This window comes from Lutjanus erythropterus, chromosome 24 (genome assembly GCF_056507025.1).
Source record: "Lutjanus erythropterus isolate fLutEry1 chromosome 24, fLutEry1.hap2, whole genome shotgun sequence".
NCBI lineage: Eukaryota > Metazoa > Chordata > Actinopteri > Lutjaniformes > Lutjanidae > Lutjanus > Lutjanus erythropterus.
Window position 1 is genome coordinate 17,837,364 of NC_139340.1, and position 17,814 is coordinate 17,855,177.

A 17,814-nucleotide genomic window follows, 5' to 3' on the forward strand; every position below is an offset into this window, starting at 1 on the left:
TAATGAGTGCTCTTTGATCCAATAAGCTTAAATCCAAAATCATCATCTGTGCATGCTGGCATGGCACTCCTGATCTCTGATGAACCGTATAACTACTAAGAGGAAACAACCTTTTGTTTCTCTCTTGATATTGGTGCGAATATCTCAAGATAAAAAATCTTGTTTTCTCAAGATAACAAAATAATCAAGTCATGATCTCGAGGTGACGGCGTTAGAACAAGTAATTGCAAACAGCTTCATGAGAATCAAAAAGATTTTGTAATGCAATCAGTACATAGATCCTTGAGGTTTGTGTTGACTTGTGTGCTTGGGTGGTCAAAACCAAGAAGAAGAAATTTGAGTTTTCAAACACTCAACCAGAGCCTTAAAACTTAGATGTTCCTGGCATGCAACAAATGTTGCCAACAACATTTCAATCCTGTCTTGAACAAGTTAAAACTATGTGCAATAGTGAGGAGACTCAAACTTTAGTGAAAGTTTTAAAACGTGGAGTAGTAATGCTCAGTTTCAGAAGTAGCATCGTACTTGGGTGGTATATTTTTTTATTCCATAATCAAAGATGAAACTCACTGAAAAACACACTTAATCAAAACCAAAAACCATCTTTGTTAGTCTTTCCTTGGTTCAGTCCAAATAAATCCTTAATTCACCACTTTGGAAGTGAAAAGAGTGAAAATAGTTTGGCTCTACAGGCTGTTTTCCTCTCATTCGTCCTCCTCCAGCTCTCCGGCTGAGTGGGTGTGTGCTGGATGAGAGTGCCTCACTGAGCAGCAGCTCTCTCTCTACATTAGCAAAATAAAATGACAAAAATCCAAAAAAATGCCCCCCAAAAAACAGCCAGTGATCATCCAGTCATCAAACACTAATTCATATGCAGATATCTGATTATAGAGATCACTGCTTTAGTCAGAAATCTGAGACATTTGATTTTTTTTTCTCTTAAAAAAAGACTCAAACCAAGTTTTGATTATCAAAATAGATGCAGATTAATTTGATAATCGATTTATAATCTGCAGCTCTACACTGCAGCAACATTTTGATGTTGAATACTTTTTATTTTTGCTCTACTCCATAATGCAATATGCATGACCTCTACTTAGGAAGTCTGGTTTGTTGTCCAAGTAGAAACAGAGGACTTATAGAGTTGTATAGGGCTTATATACATATACAGTGTCAGAAACAGTTTATGATAATGAAAAAAAAAACAGAATGTGACTGAAATCAGGAGAAATTAAGGAGAAATAGGGAGGAAATGTCACAACTGGAGTCTCTGACAACATTGTCGTTGCCTTCAGAGGATAAATTTTTGTCAGACAAAAGTCGGTGGGTTGAATTTGTGATTTACTGATATTAATCCTCGAACGCACCTTCAACAAACAGGATGAGGCTGAGCTGCCAGTGTGAATGTGTCCTTGAGGATGGGGGGGGGGGGGGGGGAGTGGACTCGTGGCCATACCAACTTGTACTTAGACCAACAACTCCTTCCATCATGTGCTTTGATTTTCTTTATTTTGGACAAACGTAACACTTTTTGTCACCAGTGAAAATGTGAATACTTTATCGTCTTTACCTTTTTAAAGGAAAACCAAGCAGATGTGGGGGATGGGAGGGGGGTGTCGTTTTTAATTCATCTGTGGGAAACTGAAAAATGCATGATCTCACCCCTCCGTCCCGTCCCGTCCCGTCCCCGACCCACCCTGCGTGGCTTCTTTTTTTTTTTTTGGCTCCCACCGAACACCCTCCACCCCTTCATGTGCATCGATGTGAAATTTGTACATAAAACACAGCACTTACTAACTTTTTTTTGCTACATTTACCAGTTTATGATTTCATTTCTTTTTCATTTCTTAGGAATCTAATTTAATTGAGACATGTTCTTTTCCAGTGGGATGTATTTATTTGCTGATTTATTTATTTTCTCGAGCCGTCCTGTAAAGGAGAGTGCAATGTCATCACTGTAGGCCAGTAACTCCATGCTTTTTAAAAAAGAAAATTGAATTATGACTATGATTATTAAAGCATGTGTTCCTATGGGCCTGTATACAATCAATGTGTGCGAGTCGTCTTTTAACTCAAGGACATAGAGACATCAATCAGCTGGTACATGAAATCCACTTTACTTTTATTAGCAAATAATATTTGAAAGTCACAAGGGATTATCTCTCCTGAACACAGCCCCCCTCCTCCTTTATCTCTCCTGTATTTTCTACCTCTTCCTATCTCTCGCTTCATCTCCAGACACCTCCTCCATCTCCTCCTTTTTATCTGTCCCCTCCCCGCCCTTTATTGATAAATACAAGCACAAGCACATACAGTTCACCTCATTCTCATTAATGCTCCTGATTGGACAAAACTCTGACTGTGACCTTGAGGACGTGGGACATAAGCTGCTGTGTGTGGAAGAAACCAGAATGCAAGAAACAAAAAAGAAGCAACGCAGCATTTTTGATATGGATTTGGATCCATTTGGATACTTTTTGTGGTAAAACTGTGTGAAATGATGGATTTTCTGTGACACTTAACTTAAATTGCAGACCAGGAAGCGTATGCAGAACCAGAGTGTTTTATTCAGGAGGCAGTCTGCAATACTTTTACCACTTTGCACCTAATTTTTGGTGCAAAAATATCCTCTTAAAAATCTTATCAAGTCCTTTTTACCTGTAATTACGTCATTTTCTTGATACCATTTTTATTTCAAGATACTGACAGTCCAGAAAATGCCTGAAACAGGTTGATTTATATTGAGAGCAGGTTAAAATGTTTCAGTTCTTCCAAGAAAATAACTGTTTTTATGAGACAACTGACCCTTCCTAAGTCCTGCTCCTTTTGGAACAGCGGTCACCTTTCTCTTTTCCTTTTTCCACTTTGAGATTGTGTGGATCTTTGTTGAAAACTAAATTATGAAGATGGTTAAAAGATGCTGCTGGAGATTAGCTAGCTAGGAAGCTAGCATTTTTGCAAACATTAGTTTTTAGATGTAAATGTGTTTGTGTAAATAAACTGCAGTATGCATCTGTTCAGCGTGTATCACGTCACTTCCTGAGACCGTCGGAGACATGTAACCATGGTAATGCGTACAAATGGAAACCTAAGTTGATAAAACATATATTCTGCCTAGCAAAAGGAAACCTTACTTATTGCATGTAAATTGACGTATTATTGATGTTGCACAGAGCTCCTGTGGTCGCTGTCTGTCATTGTCTGTTATGTTGTTGTTGTCATTAATACTGCGTTGCATTGTGGGATATTTATGCCAGTGTAGTGTCCAGAGATTGTATACTGTAATATTTTGTCAGAAACATGAATCTGGTTTCTAACATACTAAAAAATCTCACATACTGTTTAAGCATGCTAAATAGTATGTTTGCATGAAGTCTAGCAACAGAGCAAAACACTAGCTAACTTGCTAGCTAAATGTTGATTTGTATTAGATTAGATTAGATTAGATTAGATTAGATTAGATTAGATTCAACTAGAAAGTTGACTGAGGTTCTGCTGAGTAACTAGCTTGCTTGGGGGAAAGAGGCTGGATTTAGGAAAGGTCAGTTGACAGAAATTGCTCTATTAGCTGGAGACTTTTTGCAGGGTAGCTTGTTAGCTACATGCATGTTGTATCCAGCTAAAACACACCACTAAGCAGAGATAAATAAACCCTGATCAAGTCAGTGATACCCCCACCCTGCTTAAAATATCACATATCACAGTAACTTTAAAACAAGAACCGTACAGGCCATAATCATGAGTTTGTAAAGTCTTTTTACTTAGTTTTGTTTGCGCATCTTTTCTTGTTTGTTTTCTTCATCTGTCCGACTCAGGGAAGGACAGATGAGTTTCTTCTTCTCTTCTTATCTTTTGCAGACGGTTACATGATGTCTTGCTGGTGCTGCGTCGACTCACTGACGACCTGGAGGGCAGAAACATGGCGGTCAGGAGACGCTCAGAGATATAAAAATACACTTAAAGAGAGATAAAGAGGCCGTGTGAGAGGGTTCTCTGTCTGAACAACTTCCTGTTTTATTTAAAAGAAGAGGAGCCCTGTGCTGCATGCTAATTCCATACAGGAGTGTATGTCTTCCCAGGGTCCTGTGTTCCTATGTATTGCATATAATGGGAACATGACAAATGGTGCTAAGTTCCGAGGGTCTCGTTCCAAGGGTCCTACGGTCCAAAGGTCCTATGTCACTCGGGTCCCATGTTCACAGAGCCCTATGTTTTGAGAGTCGTATGTTCCTAAGTGCCTTATTCCCACCTTCCTATGTTCATTAGGTCCTATGCTCCTAGCGTCCTATTCCCAGGGTTCTATATTCCAAAGGTCCTGTATCTGTAGGGTTACATGTTCCCAAGGTTCTGTGTTCAACCTGTTCTAACCCATTATATGTTATGTAGAGCTGGAGAACAGGACCTTTTGTCATGTTCCCATTATAGAGCCTAGGAGTGCAATAAGAATTTCAACTAGTTTCTTATATATCAATGTTAAATGTCAGTCATTTCTAGTAATTTTCATTTTTAAATGCCACTTATCTTTTTTATAAGTGCAGCGACCTTCCTTATTCTTTATTATTACTAGATACAGACACTCGTTTCTATAAAACATTGTTAAAAGCCATTGATTTCATTCGGTATATTTATGTTACTTAGAGAATTGATCCAAATATTGATAGAAATAATGAGAGTTTTGCAAGGTGTTTTGGAGTACTGATAATATTTCTTTGCACAAGATGGGAAAAAAACAGCAGCATTCCTTCCTCCAACAGAGTCAACAGATATAAAGATGAGAGACAAACTGATGCGTTGTAGCTTGACTTGTCCTAACACGCCTGGGATGTATGTTTTCCCAGAAAGCTGTGGTTGTAGCGTGTTTTCACTCGGGTGGGACAGGATGTTTTGCTGGCACTCTCTAGCTGAACTAGTTGCTGCGTGTGTGTGTGTGTGGGTGGGTGGGTGTGTTTACGAACGCCTTCTGAATGAAACGAATAAACGTCACAATTACGTGCAGCAAGGTCCTCACTCTCTTCTACCACTGTGTTCTTGCTGAGGTCAAAGGTCATGAGTGTTAGCTTGTAAAACTTGCCAGAAATTGTTCATGAAGCTGTCACTAACTGAAAAGTTTGTTTTAACTTAAAAAAAAGTTAGTGTCCAGGCTGCTTAAAATTTTAAGTTGACTGAATTTGAAAACATAAGTTGAGGTAATTTTGTAATGATTCAAAATTAAGATGAGAAAACATGTTCAGTAAACTTAAGATATTAAGTTAAACCAACAACTCTTACAAATTTCAAACATTTGATTTCTTTTTACATTTCACGTTTGAAAAAATCAGTTCTTCTATGGGGAGGTGAAGAGGTGAAAAGCTGTTTTTTCAATGTTGGTGCAGAAAATTGATTTTGGCTATTTAGAGCAGAATTAACTGAAAGTGAGCACTGACCCAGTCTTAATACTGATCAATATTAAGCCCATTAGTTTAGAGTCAGAAAGATTAAACTCGTCAATATGTGAAAAATGGAGTGGTTTAAAATCTACACTGAATCCTTAACCTTTATTTTTGTCTAGATTGTGTTGTAGACTTTTATTTACAGATTTTCTTAATGTTCTGTAAATGACAGAAGAGACAAAGAGAATTTCCATAACAACTAAAAGAAAAAAGGTCAAATTTAGATGCTTTTCTGTGACTTTTACCTCTCCATCGCGGGTCTCAATGGTCTTGATGAGGACAGTTTTCTTTGAATGCATCTCAGAGGCACGCTGCTGGTGCTCAGGGCTCGTCTCTGTAAAGAAGATATTATCAACATGATAAAAAGTCACCTCACTGAGGTTAATAATCACTCCTTTTTAAAGCAGCATAAATAATAACATAAATAATTGTTTATATTGTACAATTACACACAAGCTACACATGAGGTCTTTTTAAGGCAGATTCTCATATTTAATTAGAATTATCTTTAAATCTGATGTCTTTAGACTGCAAAACAATAATTATTATTAATAATAATCATTATTATTATGTGTCCCCTCTGTATTTAAATGATGATCCATGATAAATTATGTTTAAAAGCTCCATCTGGCGGTGAACTGCATTGTGGGTCAGTACAGACTTGTTACAGTGATGTGCGTCCTCTAGTGGTGTGTTTAGGGAACAGCAGGTGTGTTTGTACCTCTGAAGCTCAGGGTGGAGTAGCTCTGAACAGGCAAGGTAATCCTGCAAAGACACAAAGAAAAGCTCAATGTATTTAGTACTAAATCATAATTCTGTAATTTGGAGAAAATGTTTAGGCTACAGTGGAGTCTTTAAAAATTTGATTTATTTTGAATTTTATATTAAAAACCTTTTTACAGTCAACACACAGTCATTTAGGACTTAAAGTCAAAATATAAAAAAAAAAATCATCTATAAAGTTTCAGGGTATCTGATTTGCTTTTTGTTGAAAATAAATTAATTTTTCCACTGGCTTCAGAAATGATTAACTCATGAATAGAAAAATAGTGTAGCAGCTAAAAAAAAATGAGTTTTTGTTCAAGCCAAGTCTGAAACTACAACCTGGTATGAGGTAGTTAAAACCAAACCATAAAACCAAAATTTCCACCAATCACTGAAGGCAGTGAACACATCAGCAGTCTTTGTTCTTGGACTCCAGCATCACCTGCTCTCCTCCCCTTCCAGCAGCTTCCTGTAGGTGGCGATCTCCACATCCAGCGCCATCTTGACGTTGAGAAGGTCCTGGTACTCGCGGAGGTGGCGCGCCATCTCGTCCTTCATGTTGGCGATTTCTGCCTCCAGCCGGGCGATGGTGTCCTGGAAACCGCTGGTCTCCAGTCCGTGACGGTCCTCCATGTCCCTCATCTGCCTCATCAGGGACTCATTCTGGACGAAGCAAAGAGACGAGTCTGGGATGAGACGGGGCTCGGAGAGCATGAAGGGACAGCTTTAAAATAAAAGTCTCAGTGTGTGTGAGACATACGGTGCCTTTGAGCGAGTCGATCTCGCAGGTGTAGGACTGGATCTGGTGTCTGAACTCCATGGTCTCCTGCCGGGCCTGCTTCAAGGCCTCGTTGTTCTTACTCACTGCCTGGTTCAGGTCGGACACCTGCAGAGACAAACCAGGAAATCCTTTTATTTATACTTTGGTGAAACTTTGGTTGAAAGTGAAAATATTTTGTGTCAGCCTTTAAATATTTTTGTAATGATTATTGTCTCTCACCTTTGACTTGTACCACTCCTCAGCCTCTGCGATGTTCTTGGCGGCGATACCCTCGTACTGGGCTCTGATGTCTCTCAGCGCTGCCGTCAGGTCTGGCTTGGACATGTCCATCTGGATCTGCACCTGAGTCTCCTGCATCTGCGTCTGCAGCTCGCGGATCTCCTGCAGGAGGAGGAGGAGGAGGAGGAGGAGGAGGAGGAGTAGGAGGAGAAGTCAGGTTAGAGCTGAAGTGTTCACCATTCACTTCCATTGTTTGGGAGATTCTGCAACACCATTTTCCTGTGAAACTCCAGCAGTGTTTTGTGAACTAAAAAACTAAACTCAGTTGGCATAAGAGTGAGGAGATAATGACTTTTCATATTTGTGTGAACTATACCTTTAAACTACATGTTGCAGAATGCACCCTGAGTTTTTTATCTGCACACTTAAAGGGTCAGTCTCTAGGATGGAAACACACACACACACACACACACACGCACACACACTCAGAGCTAAGCTTACAAGCCGGGTTGCTGTTCAGAGACGTGGACGTCGGCTGCTGGTACACAGAGTAATTTTAGCCGTACATCTGCTGTGGGAGATTTCAGCGCTCTGCTGCAACACTGCTCAGGCCTGCTGCCAACACATAAGCTTTGTGTGTGTGTGTGTGTGTGTGTTTGTGTGTGAAACTGTATACTTCCCCAATCCTCTTGTTTGTCTGCTCACTCACACACAGACACACACACAGATGTAACAGCAGTCACATGCTATCAGACAGACAAACAGACCAAACAGCCCAGTCAATAGAAAACAAAGACAACAAATTCATCCCTGCTAATTCTGTTTGTGCTTTAAGTTGCTCTGTGCAGAATTTGAAACATTTATCAAAGGAAAATTAATTGTTAAATCTCTTTATAGTTATTATACTGATCATTTGTAGCAGCTTTAAATGATCTCAATAAATTTGTTTTGTTCCCTCAAGTTTGTAATTTTACCCCAAAATGCAAAATAACTGTATAAATCTGTAGTTCTGATTCACTTAAGTATCTTTAGGGTTTTTTTGTCATAATATCTGACAGCTGCAGTGTCAGCTTTTTTATCCTGGTAACAGATGATCAAAAACTGAACAGAGAGACAGAAACAGAAACAGAAGAAGAAGAAGTGAGGGGGAACCTCTTCATGGATCTTCTTCAGGAAGGCGATCTCCTCCTGCAGCGTCTCGATGCGTCTCTCCAGGTCCAGACGAGCCAGAGTGGCAGCGTCCACATCCTGACACAACAGTTAACATGTTAATCACTTTTAAAACTAAAATAAACATAGTTAGAAAGTGAAAAAGTTTGCTGTTTCTGAGGTCAAAGGTCCAAGAATGTAGAACAGTATTTCCAAAGATCAGGAACACTTTAAACTTTTGAGCTTCAAAGATCATTCTTGATCTCACCGCCCTGAAAGCAGCCAGGTTGTTTTCTGCTTCTTCTTTTTGGAGAATCTCCTCCTGGAGTCTGGAGACAGTGAGAGAAAAAATACACCATAAATAAAGTCTCTAATTATTTCATTTTGGAGGGATTTTTCATATTTTATTTATTGAGTTTAAAGGACTAGTGTGTAGGATTTAGTGGCATTAAGCAGAATGCAAATATGTCACCTCGCCCTCCCCTTCCAAGCATGTAGGAAAACCAACGGAGGCTGCAAAAATATTTTCTGCAAATTGTATAAATCTAGCTTATATTTGGTGACCTAAAAGTTGTCAAATTCACCCTCCAAATTGTCACAATATTTACTGTTTAATCAATAAATTCACAGAGAAAATATAAAAGACATGACCTCAGTATTGTCAGTGGTGGCTATGATCCTTAAAGTTAGTTTTATATGTTTGTGTTGAGATATGTTCAAACATCTGAACTAAAATGTGAAAAATGAAAGTCAACCACACATTTATGGCTGTAATAAAAGCTCTCATGTAATACCAGATGTTACCGTAATCCTCTCTTACAGTGAACAGATGCTCATTTTACTTGCAAAACCAGAAAAGCATCTTTGGATCCAAATGCACCAAAGAAGAAAAAGTCTGCTGCACATTTGCTGTTACAAAACCGACCTGAGTAAAGCAGTAAAAAGAGATAAAACCTGCAGATAAAAGCTCCATTAATATTTAATTCTGAGTGAAAACTCTTTCAGTCCACGTAAAAGAGCTTCCAGTAATTATTTAATGTTTAAGTGGACCTGCAGTAAGACTGTCTTCTCTCTGAATCTGTATAAAAGTGACACTTGAGATGTAAACCACAGAGACAGAGAGAGAAAGGACAGATCATTAGAGATCCTGCAGATATGTGGGAGCTCTTTCCTCTCCTTTTATAGAAGACAACACTGTAAACATGCTGTGTGTGTGTGTGTGTGTGTGTGTGTGTGTGTGTGTGTGTGTGTGTGTGTGTGTGTGTGTGTGTGTGTGTGTGTGTGTAGCTCTAACTTTGGTTGTGGGCAGCAACACGCACACACACGGCCACGCAACAATCATTAATCATTTTAATAGTTAAACATCCCAGAGACGATATGCAGATTAGAAACAGACTCTGTTTGACTTTAAGTTCATCAACAGTTTGTGTTATTTTCTGTGACATTTCTGTTTTTGGAGTTTGACTCATTTCATGTAAGTAAGGCAGCTACAATAAATAAGTGTTGAATAAAAGTATGTTGCATTGCAGAGAGATTGAATAATACGTGCAGAAACAAACTCAATAACTAAATAAATAAAAAGGTATTATTGTAAAACACTTACTTTAAATTCTCAATGCAGGACTTTTAATTTCAACAGAGTATTTTTACAGTGTGGTATGAATACTTTTACTGAAGTACAGGAGCTGAATACTTCCTGAACCAATGCTGATCCAGAGGTTTGGGATTCAGTGTCTCGCTTATAAAGATAAATCAGAGCTCATCATGTTCCTGCTCCAAATTGAAGCTCATTGTCAGCTCTAAATTTAAGCAGAGACACGCGTGTATATTTATAGCTGTTGTAAGCTTTGGAAAATGTCTTTATAATCATCATTCTATTTTAATTCAGCCACTCATGTGTAGGCATCTACTTTTGTGCAGTCCAGTTCAACCAATCTCCATGAATTCTGCATGACTTTGCAGTTTTGTTCGATCACTTTTCCGCAAATTTCACCAATCGTTGTATCGTCTGCGAGTTCCACCAATCATAGCAGTCATACATGTACATCTCAATGTTTTATTTATTGATTTTTGTCACTGTTATTATTGTTATTGACATTTTTAATGTTCCTGGTCTTTAAAGCTCCTATAATTTAAAGCAGTAGTGTTTCCACCATGATAAGCACAAAATGTAATATCAAAATTAAATTATCTAAATAAAAATGCTGCTTCTTTTTAAGTGGCTACTCACTTTAACTTTGCTGTTGATCATTTTACCAACCTTTAAAGTAGTGAAGAAAAATTAAGAATATTTCCTTCTGAAATAAGTAGAGTAGAAATATAAAGCAACATAAAATGATTCCTCCAAAATGCGTTTAATACCTGAGTAAATGTACTTAGTTACTTTCAGCTGCTGTATTTTAATGTGTTTGCATTGTACACAGGATTCTTTAACAACTCTTGCTTTTTTATCTCCAACATCTGCTCTTATTTGTTTCAACTAAATCTGCACTCACACTCATAAATACTAGTTTTAATGTTTAATAACTGTATTTGTAATATTGTTTGTATTTCCTGGTACAGTGGGGGAAGTTAGGCTGCCTGCTGTCATGTCTCCTCCATCATTATGCAACAGTCCCACACCTCCATGCTGTGGCTGTCACTGACAAAAATATGTTACTGTAATGTTGTTTTGCTTTTTGCTTTTCTCGACCTTAAATTTAGCACTTAAGTTTATGTGTCAGGTAGTTCTGCTGCATTATCTTAAAAAAAAATCTTGTTTTTCCTCCTTGCAGAGTCTGTAGGCGAGTTAAACCTTAGTGTGTTTAAATAAAAATCTTTGTCCCACTGCATCAACAATGACTCATCCTCAACCTTCTTTCTGCAATGTAGAAATTATTTTTACCTTTTTCATGATAAGCTGAGACATCAGCAGCTTCATGACAACCAGATTTAAACTTTGAATTAGGCCTGTATGCATAAAACTTTAAATAAATAATCTTAAAGGATAAATCTTGTACTTTTAAATCTGGGCACTATTTTATGTATTTTGGGGTTAAATAAATAATAAAAAGTTTTTGAATTGATGCCTCAGCAAACCACCATGAAATGTCTACTAAAAATGTTTTTGACACTGACAGGCTCAGATTGTTATTCTAAGTGTCTGACAGCATTATAGAAATGATTCCTACAGAGATAGAGTTTTTTGTTTAAGAGTAAGATCATTTTTGTTTCACCAGAATCCACATTTATGTTGTTCTTCCCTATGCCACCAAATTCCATTGATCAAATCAGCAATTTTATTGCTTGTCTGCCGCTACCTTGATCGACAAGTTTGTTTGTGTTATTGTGTGCCTTCTGTGTTTTTAAAGGATAATTCTGATCCACTGAAGTCACACAGTAGCACAAATAAATTATCCGATTGAGGAAGAGGTGGACCAGCTACTCACGTGTTCTGCAAGGTAAAATATCTGTTTTTGTCAATGGAGTTTAGTGCCTTTGTAAAGCGCGATATGATGGCTTCAGTTGTTAGAAAGAGCTGTCTGAAAAGTTCTATGTATAAAAAAGTTGTCAGATGCTTTAAAATGCTGGAATTACCCTTTAAGCATGGTCCTAAACATTGTACTATATGTCAAAATATATTCACAAAAAGCATCACAAGGGTTTTAGTTGTAAAGAATGAGTATATAATTATGTTGACTTCAAATTTTGCATTAGCTAATAGCAGCGCACCAACATTTGTGTAAGCATCTTGTCATGAAAGTCTACTCATCATTTAATACATCAATTTTTACACACACTGTAAAATTAGACTTTTTTAGTTTTAAATTTAAAAAGCTGGTTTCAGAGCTGCCTTAAATTTTATATTTTTGGGTTTGTGTTTACATCTTTAAATTTTTTGTGACCCTAAGTGACTAAATAAACAACAATATTTGCACTGTATCCTTTTGTAGTATTAATACCCCACTGTAAAAATAAATATTTTAATTCAGCTTAACTAAGTAAGTGTCTTAGTTAAGTTGTCCTTGATAAAACTTGTTCAAGAAGCTTAAGACTTTAAGCTGAACCAACAACTGCTCAGTCACACTGATGAAAATTTATAACATTTAATTATAATCTTTTTTGTGAAAACAAAATAGTATATTATTATGAAAATAAATACCAGAAATTTTAATTGTAATTAAGTTGAATAAATTAAACTATATACATATTATATTTCTGTTTTATATTTATGTTAAGTTGAGGAGAAAAGATGATTCTGACTTGTATGATCCTGTATGACAGTGTAAGCGTAAATATACTTAAGCAGGTGAAATCATTAACTGTGATGTAAAGCCCTGTATTAAATTTGGTCAAACACATGTAAAAAACAGTGGTATGGTCCTTTAAGAACAAGCCCACTCATGATGGTTTAAAGGTACTTCCTGTAACCACAACAAACAGCAGATAATATGAGCCTCACTCATCATCATCATCATCATCATCATCAACATCATCTCCCACACGGCTGAAGTTAAATCGGGCAGGCGAGATATTACACACACACACACACACACACACACACACACACACACACACACACACACACACACACACACACACACATCTGTGTATCATCACATCCCTTCATTCATCCTCCTCCTCATCTTCACTTATTCACACTTTGTCATCATTTTAACATTTTAAAAATAATTGTTTTTATTCATGTTTTCTCCTGCAGAGTTGCAAAATATTGTTTTCTGTTATTTTTCTAAGCCTACACAGATTTCTTTCTCTCTGCCTCATGCACACACCAACTCACACACACTTCTTCTTAAAGCAACACGCACACGCTGTCTTGCTCCGCCCACCTGAGTTTGAGCTTGTCCAGGTCATCGATCAGGTTGTCCCGCTCCACCTCGATGCGTGACCTCTGATTGGTCAGGATCTCTATCTGCCTCCTCAGCTCGCTCATCTCCTCCTCGTACAGGTCGGCGATGCGTGTGGGTTCGCGGCCACGCAGACGCTCCACCTCCACCGCCAGCGCCTGGTTCTGCTGCTCAAGGAAGCGGACCTTCTCGATGTAGCTGGCGAAGCGGTCGTTCAGGTGCTGCAGCTCTGCTTTCTCATTGGTCCGTGTGGTCAGGAACTCCTGGTTGAGGGCATCGGCCAGGCTGAAGTCCAGCGTCTCACCCATGCCGCCGTAGGAGCGCCTGACGGAGGTGCGGGAGGCCGCCAGGGGCTTCCCATAGTAGCTGGAGGAGACCCTGTAGGCCGGAGTTGAGCTGCTCCGGGTCACCTCGTAGACCCTGGAGGTGACGTGGCCCCCGCCGGCGCCGCCACCCAGCATGGAACGGTTGAGGGATGGCGAAGCGTAGGTGCCTTGACCAAAGTGGCGGCGGTAGGAGGAGGCGGTCTGGGCTGAGGAGCTGTAGGAGGCCATGTTGGAGGATGAGGAGAGCCTGGTGAGGGCTGCAGCAGAGGGGAGCACTGAAAAAGAACTTACTGCCCCCGGCTATTTGTAGTTACCCCCTCCCTCTCTTTTTGCCCCCTCCTCCCTGTAAACTGCCCTCCCTTTGCCTCCCTGCATCTCTCCAGGTCTCTGTGTCTCCCTGTTTGTCTCTCTTCTGTCTTGATTTTCCTCTTTTCTCAGGTTTTTTCTTCCTCTCACCTTCCGTTTCTCCTTTCTAACCTCCTCATCTCTCCATCAACCCCCTCTCTTTCTTCCCCTCTCTCCATATCTCCTGTTTTCATCTCCTCTGTTGACTCCTTCCCATCTCTCTCTCTACCTCTTCTTCTTTGTTTGTCTGACACCTTCTCATCTTTTCCTATTAAATTCCCTACTTTTGTCTGAGACTTGTTTTGGAATTGGCATAGAGACTAGACTTAGGCTATGACGCATTTCAGTTGACAAGATAACAGAATATAAACTATCCATTTTTACAACTGAAGAACACTGAGAATAACTTTCAACCTACAACAATAATGAATGAACATTAAAATGTTGTTAAAATCACAGGAAGGCCACTGGAGAAGCTGCAGGTTACAGATCCCTGATCTTACCCAACACTTGGTGGCAGTAAAAACAAGATAACGTAGAAAGAAAATGGGACTAACTGTGACTTTAATAGGGCAAAACAAACAGATTCACAAAGGCAGAAGTAGTGTTACGTTATGCGTCACGACACAAACCCTCTTACCAGACATTCAGACAAAAACATTGGCCTTTGTCCCTTGTTACCATGAATGGCAGCAAAAGTTGAGAGAGGTTAAACTTTTTGCTAATGTTGGTCTGAACTTGGTGTTGAGTCATGAGATGATAAGCGCTCTCCAAAAACACAAGTCTGAGTAACTAAGTTTACATAATATCAAATGCCTAAACAATGCAGGTTTTTTTTTTATCAGACTATGTTGTACTATATTATACAACAGAGAGCTATAGCAGTGATGAGGAACTGATTGATTGGCCAACTCTGCAGTACATTTCAGCAAGAGGATTTGTTTGTATTTTACTTGCATATGAAGAGTGCATGTGTTTCTCTTGCTGGGCAACAGGAGTCCTCTGCACTGAATCAACACAGAGTGTTTCTGAAAATAAAGATTGGGTTTTCATTTTTCATGCAGAGCTGATGTCAGTGCACTGGTCAGCAAAGTGTGCAATTGTCCTGTTTCCTACCACGACCACAATCTTTCTATAACAGCAACCAAGTAAGACCCCAGTTCCAAAAGGTCATTGTGTAAAACATATATAAAAAAGAATGCAATGATTTGCAAAAATTAAATCCAATTCAAAGACAATTTAATGTTCAAACTGTTGTCATATTTTGTGCTTCATAATGCACCACACATTTTCAATGGGAGCCAGGTCTGGACTGAAGGCAGGTCAGTCTGGTACCTGAACTCTTTTACTACAAAGACATGCTGTTAGAAGATGTCCACAATGTGTCTTGACATCGTCTCACTGAAACAGGCAGGGATGGCAGCACATGTCGCTCCGAGTCCTGCATGAACCTTTCAGCATTAATGGGGCCTTCACTGATGTGGCAGTTCCAAGTCCTAAACTTTGAGTTTTGAGTCTTAACCAAGTCACAATGTAACTTTTAACCTTACTGATTTATGAAGTTACTTAATTGCTTAATAATAAGGTATGAGTCTTGACTTACTGTTCTTTGTGCAACTTCAAATTTTGAATAAAGTTGCAAGTTGTTGAGTCTGTCTGTTATTTTCAACCTGCATGTTTTGCAAACTGGAATTTGTTTTTGTTGACCACTTTTTGAATGTGAGCAAAGTCATCTTTAATATAATTTTTTTTTCCAGCTGGAACTCAGTAACGTAACATCAGTTCTTCATGGTTCTCTGCTGTCTGATCTGGTGAACTGAGCATCAACTTGCTGAGAATGAAAAGTATTAATGTTAAATGATTGAGGAAATTCATGAATCACACTTTTTAAATAACAGACTTTTTAATCTTTGGACTTTCCACACCTCTACTAATTAGTCATTTACTTCAGACAACTTGTTGAATCACACAGCCTCATGAGAAAATCTTCTTCCTCTGTGTCTGTGATCTCATGACATAACGATGCGAGGATGTAAGGACGGACGACGGCGACGTCCTCACATGGCAAGGCGGTGCAGGTTGTTAATGACAGCAGCCATGGGGGGAAGAGCTTTGACTAACCTGCCTTAAAAAGGAAAACTATCCCATCCCGAGAGACGCAGAGGTACGGCGTGTGCCTGCAGGAGAAAGCCCACATTCCCAAACAATATGTGCCATTAATGATGACATCACTGGATTGTGTGACAGTGAAGTGGATTTAAAGCTTTGCTCTGCCAGCAGACACCCTGGAGTCATCCTGAAAATGGGTTTAAAAGGAGAAAAACACTTATTTTGAAGCAGTGATCTTTAGTTAAAGAAATATTTTATTAAAATATGTACAAGAATACAAAACACACAAACTGTGTATATTTTTTTTAAATAGAGCCTTTTCATCATGTTGTGACTGAACTGTATTTACATTATTTTGTCTGACCTGTAGACTTGGAGTTAAGTCTTTTGGTCTTGGATAAAATCTCTGGGGATACACAAGAAACAAATTTAAAAAAGCATGACGGAAGCAATGAAGCAGAAGCTGAGATACTGTGACTTTACATCGTAAAATGGGCCAAGCTCAAAATAAAAGTACAACCAAGAGCACCAGTTTGTTGGACAGAAATGTCTACATCTTTCTCTGCTTTGCGTCGGGATCCTGCACCATCCTGAAGTGGTTTATTTTGCATTAATGAGCTGCTCACTGTACATTATCAAACTTATTACATGATTACCTACAAATAATAATAATAATAATAACAATTTGACACAAAATATTAATTTGGGATTTCAAAATGATCTTACTGGTCCTCAAGAGTCTATGATTAGAACTGCATCCATAGCAACGGCCTGCTCTACCTAGCAACAGTCCTTTATACAGAAATAATGAGCCTTAGAATGCTGTAATTGACCAGTCAGGCTTGAGCATTTAACAGAGCCATGTAATAATTATATATACTATTGTCATTTGACTGCATCCAACATTACCTGTTTGAGCCATTCAAATACATTGTATTTTGGGATGGTTGATGTTCAATATTAATTGTATGTTAGTATGTATTAGTATGTATGTTTTGGCTGTGATCTCATTCATACAACAGTACATGGTGATCTCTGCAGGCCACATCAGCAGGTACAAAAAGGAAAATAAAAGGTCGTAGTTCCTACATTATTATTGTATTAAAATTACAGAACAGCATTAATATATTTAGAAAAATTCCAGTATGTTAAACACTGCTGCTCATCTCCTGCAGCCTGTTGCTCTCATATCTATTAATAGAGGATGAATGCTAGTGTGTGACTGTGTGTGTGTGTGTGTGTGTGTGTGTGTGTGTGTGTGTGTGTGTGTGTGTGTGTGTGTGTGTGTGTGTGTGTTTTCTTCTCTCTGGGCTTCCTCAAGAGCAGGAGAGACTCTGTGAGGTGACAGCTGATATAAACATCTCTTCATCGTTTTCAGACTCTCCTCCTCCTCCTCCCTGGTTGTTCAGGACTATATAAGGCTGGTTCCTGTGCTGGTACAGTTGATAAATGGCTGCATGGGGGGAAACAGAGAGTAAACTAACCTGAATGAGTCAGAGGGAAAGACAGAGAGGAGGGTTGTTGGATACAAACATGAATAATGTCAAATCAGAGAACTGGATTCAAAATAATAATCATAATGCTAATTTCATTAAATGTCATCACTGGTATCAGGAAAACGTCACCGTTACATTTCATTAGATTTTGAGCAGTGAGTCACTGTTATCCAAAGTCAAACACTGTCCACTTCTGCATACATGGTGTATTTTAGGAATAAAAGGAGAATTAATTATGTATGAAAATGAGAAATTTAAGAGAAATGTTGGAATTTGCAGGTCAGATACAACCAGCCAACAGTGGCAGAAGTGGAATCTTTTCACACATTAATCCTGCAGCACTACAGT

The 17,814-nt window shown here is 38.7% G+C and overlaps 1 protein-coding gene across 1 annotated transcript; it reads right to left on the reverse strand.

The window, feature by feature from the left end:
- Positions 1–2,651: 2,651 nt before the first annotated feature.
- Positions 2,652–13,799, reverse strand: desmb (desmin b). Its single transcript, XM_084713581.1, has 9 exons — positions 13,173–13,799; positions 8,612–8,672; positions 8,347–8,442; positions 7,195–7,356; positions 6,955–7,080; positions 6,637–6,857; positions 6,151–6,194; positions 5,675–5,763; positions 2,652–3,904 (listed from the first exon to the last, which is right to left on the reverse strand). Exons 1-9 carry the CDS (start codon positions 13,742–13,744, stop codon positions 3,863–3,865), a joined length of 1,413 nt encoding a protein of 470 aa, XP_084569707.1. The 5' UTR covers positions 13,745–13,799; the 3' UTR covers positions 2,652–3,862.
- Between the last annotated feature and the right edge of the window lie 4,015 nt (positions 13,800–17,814).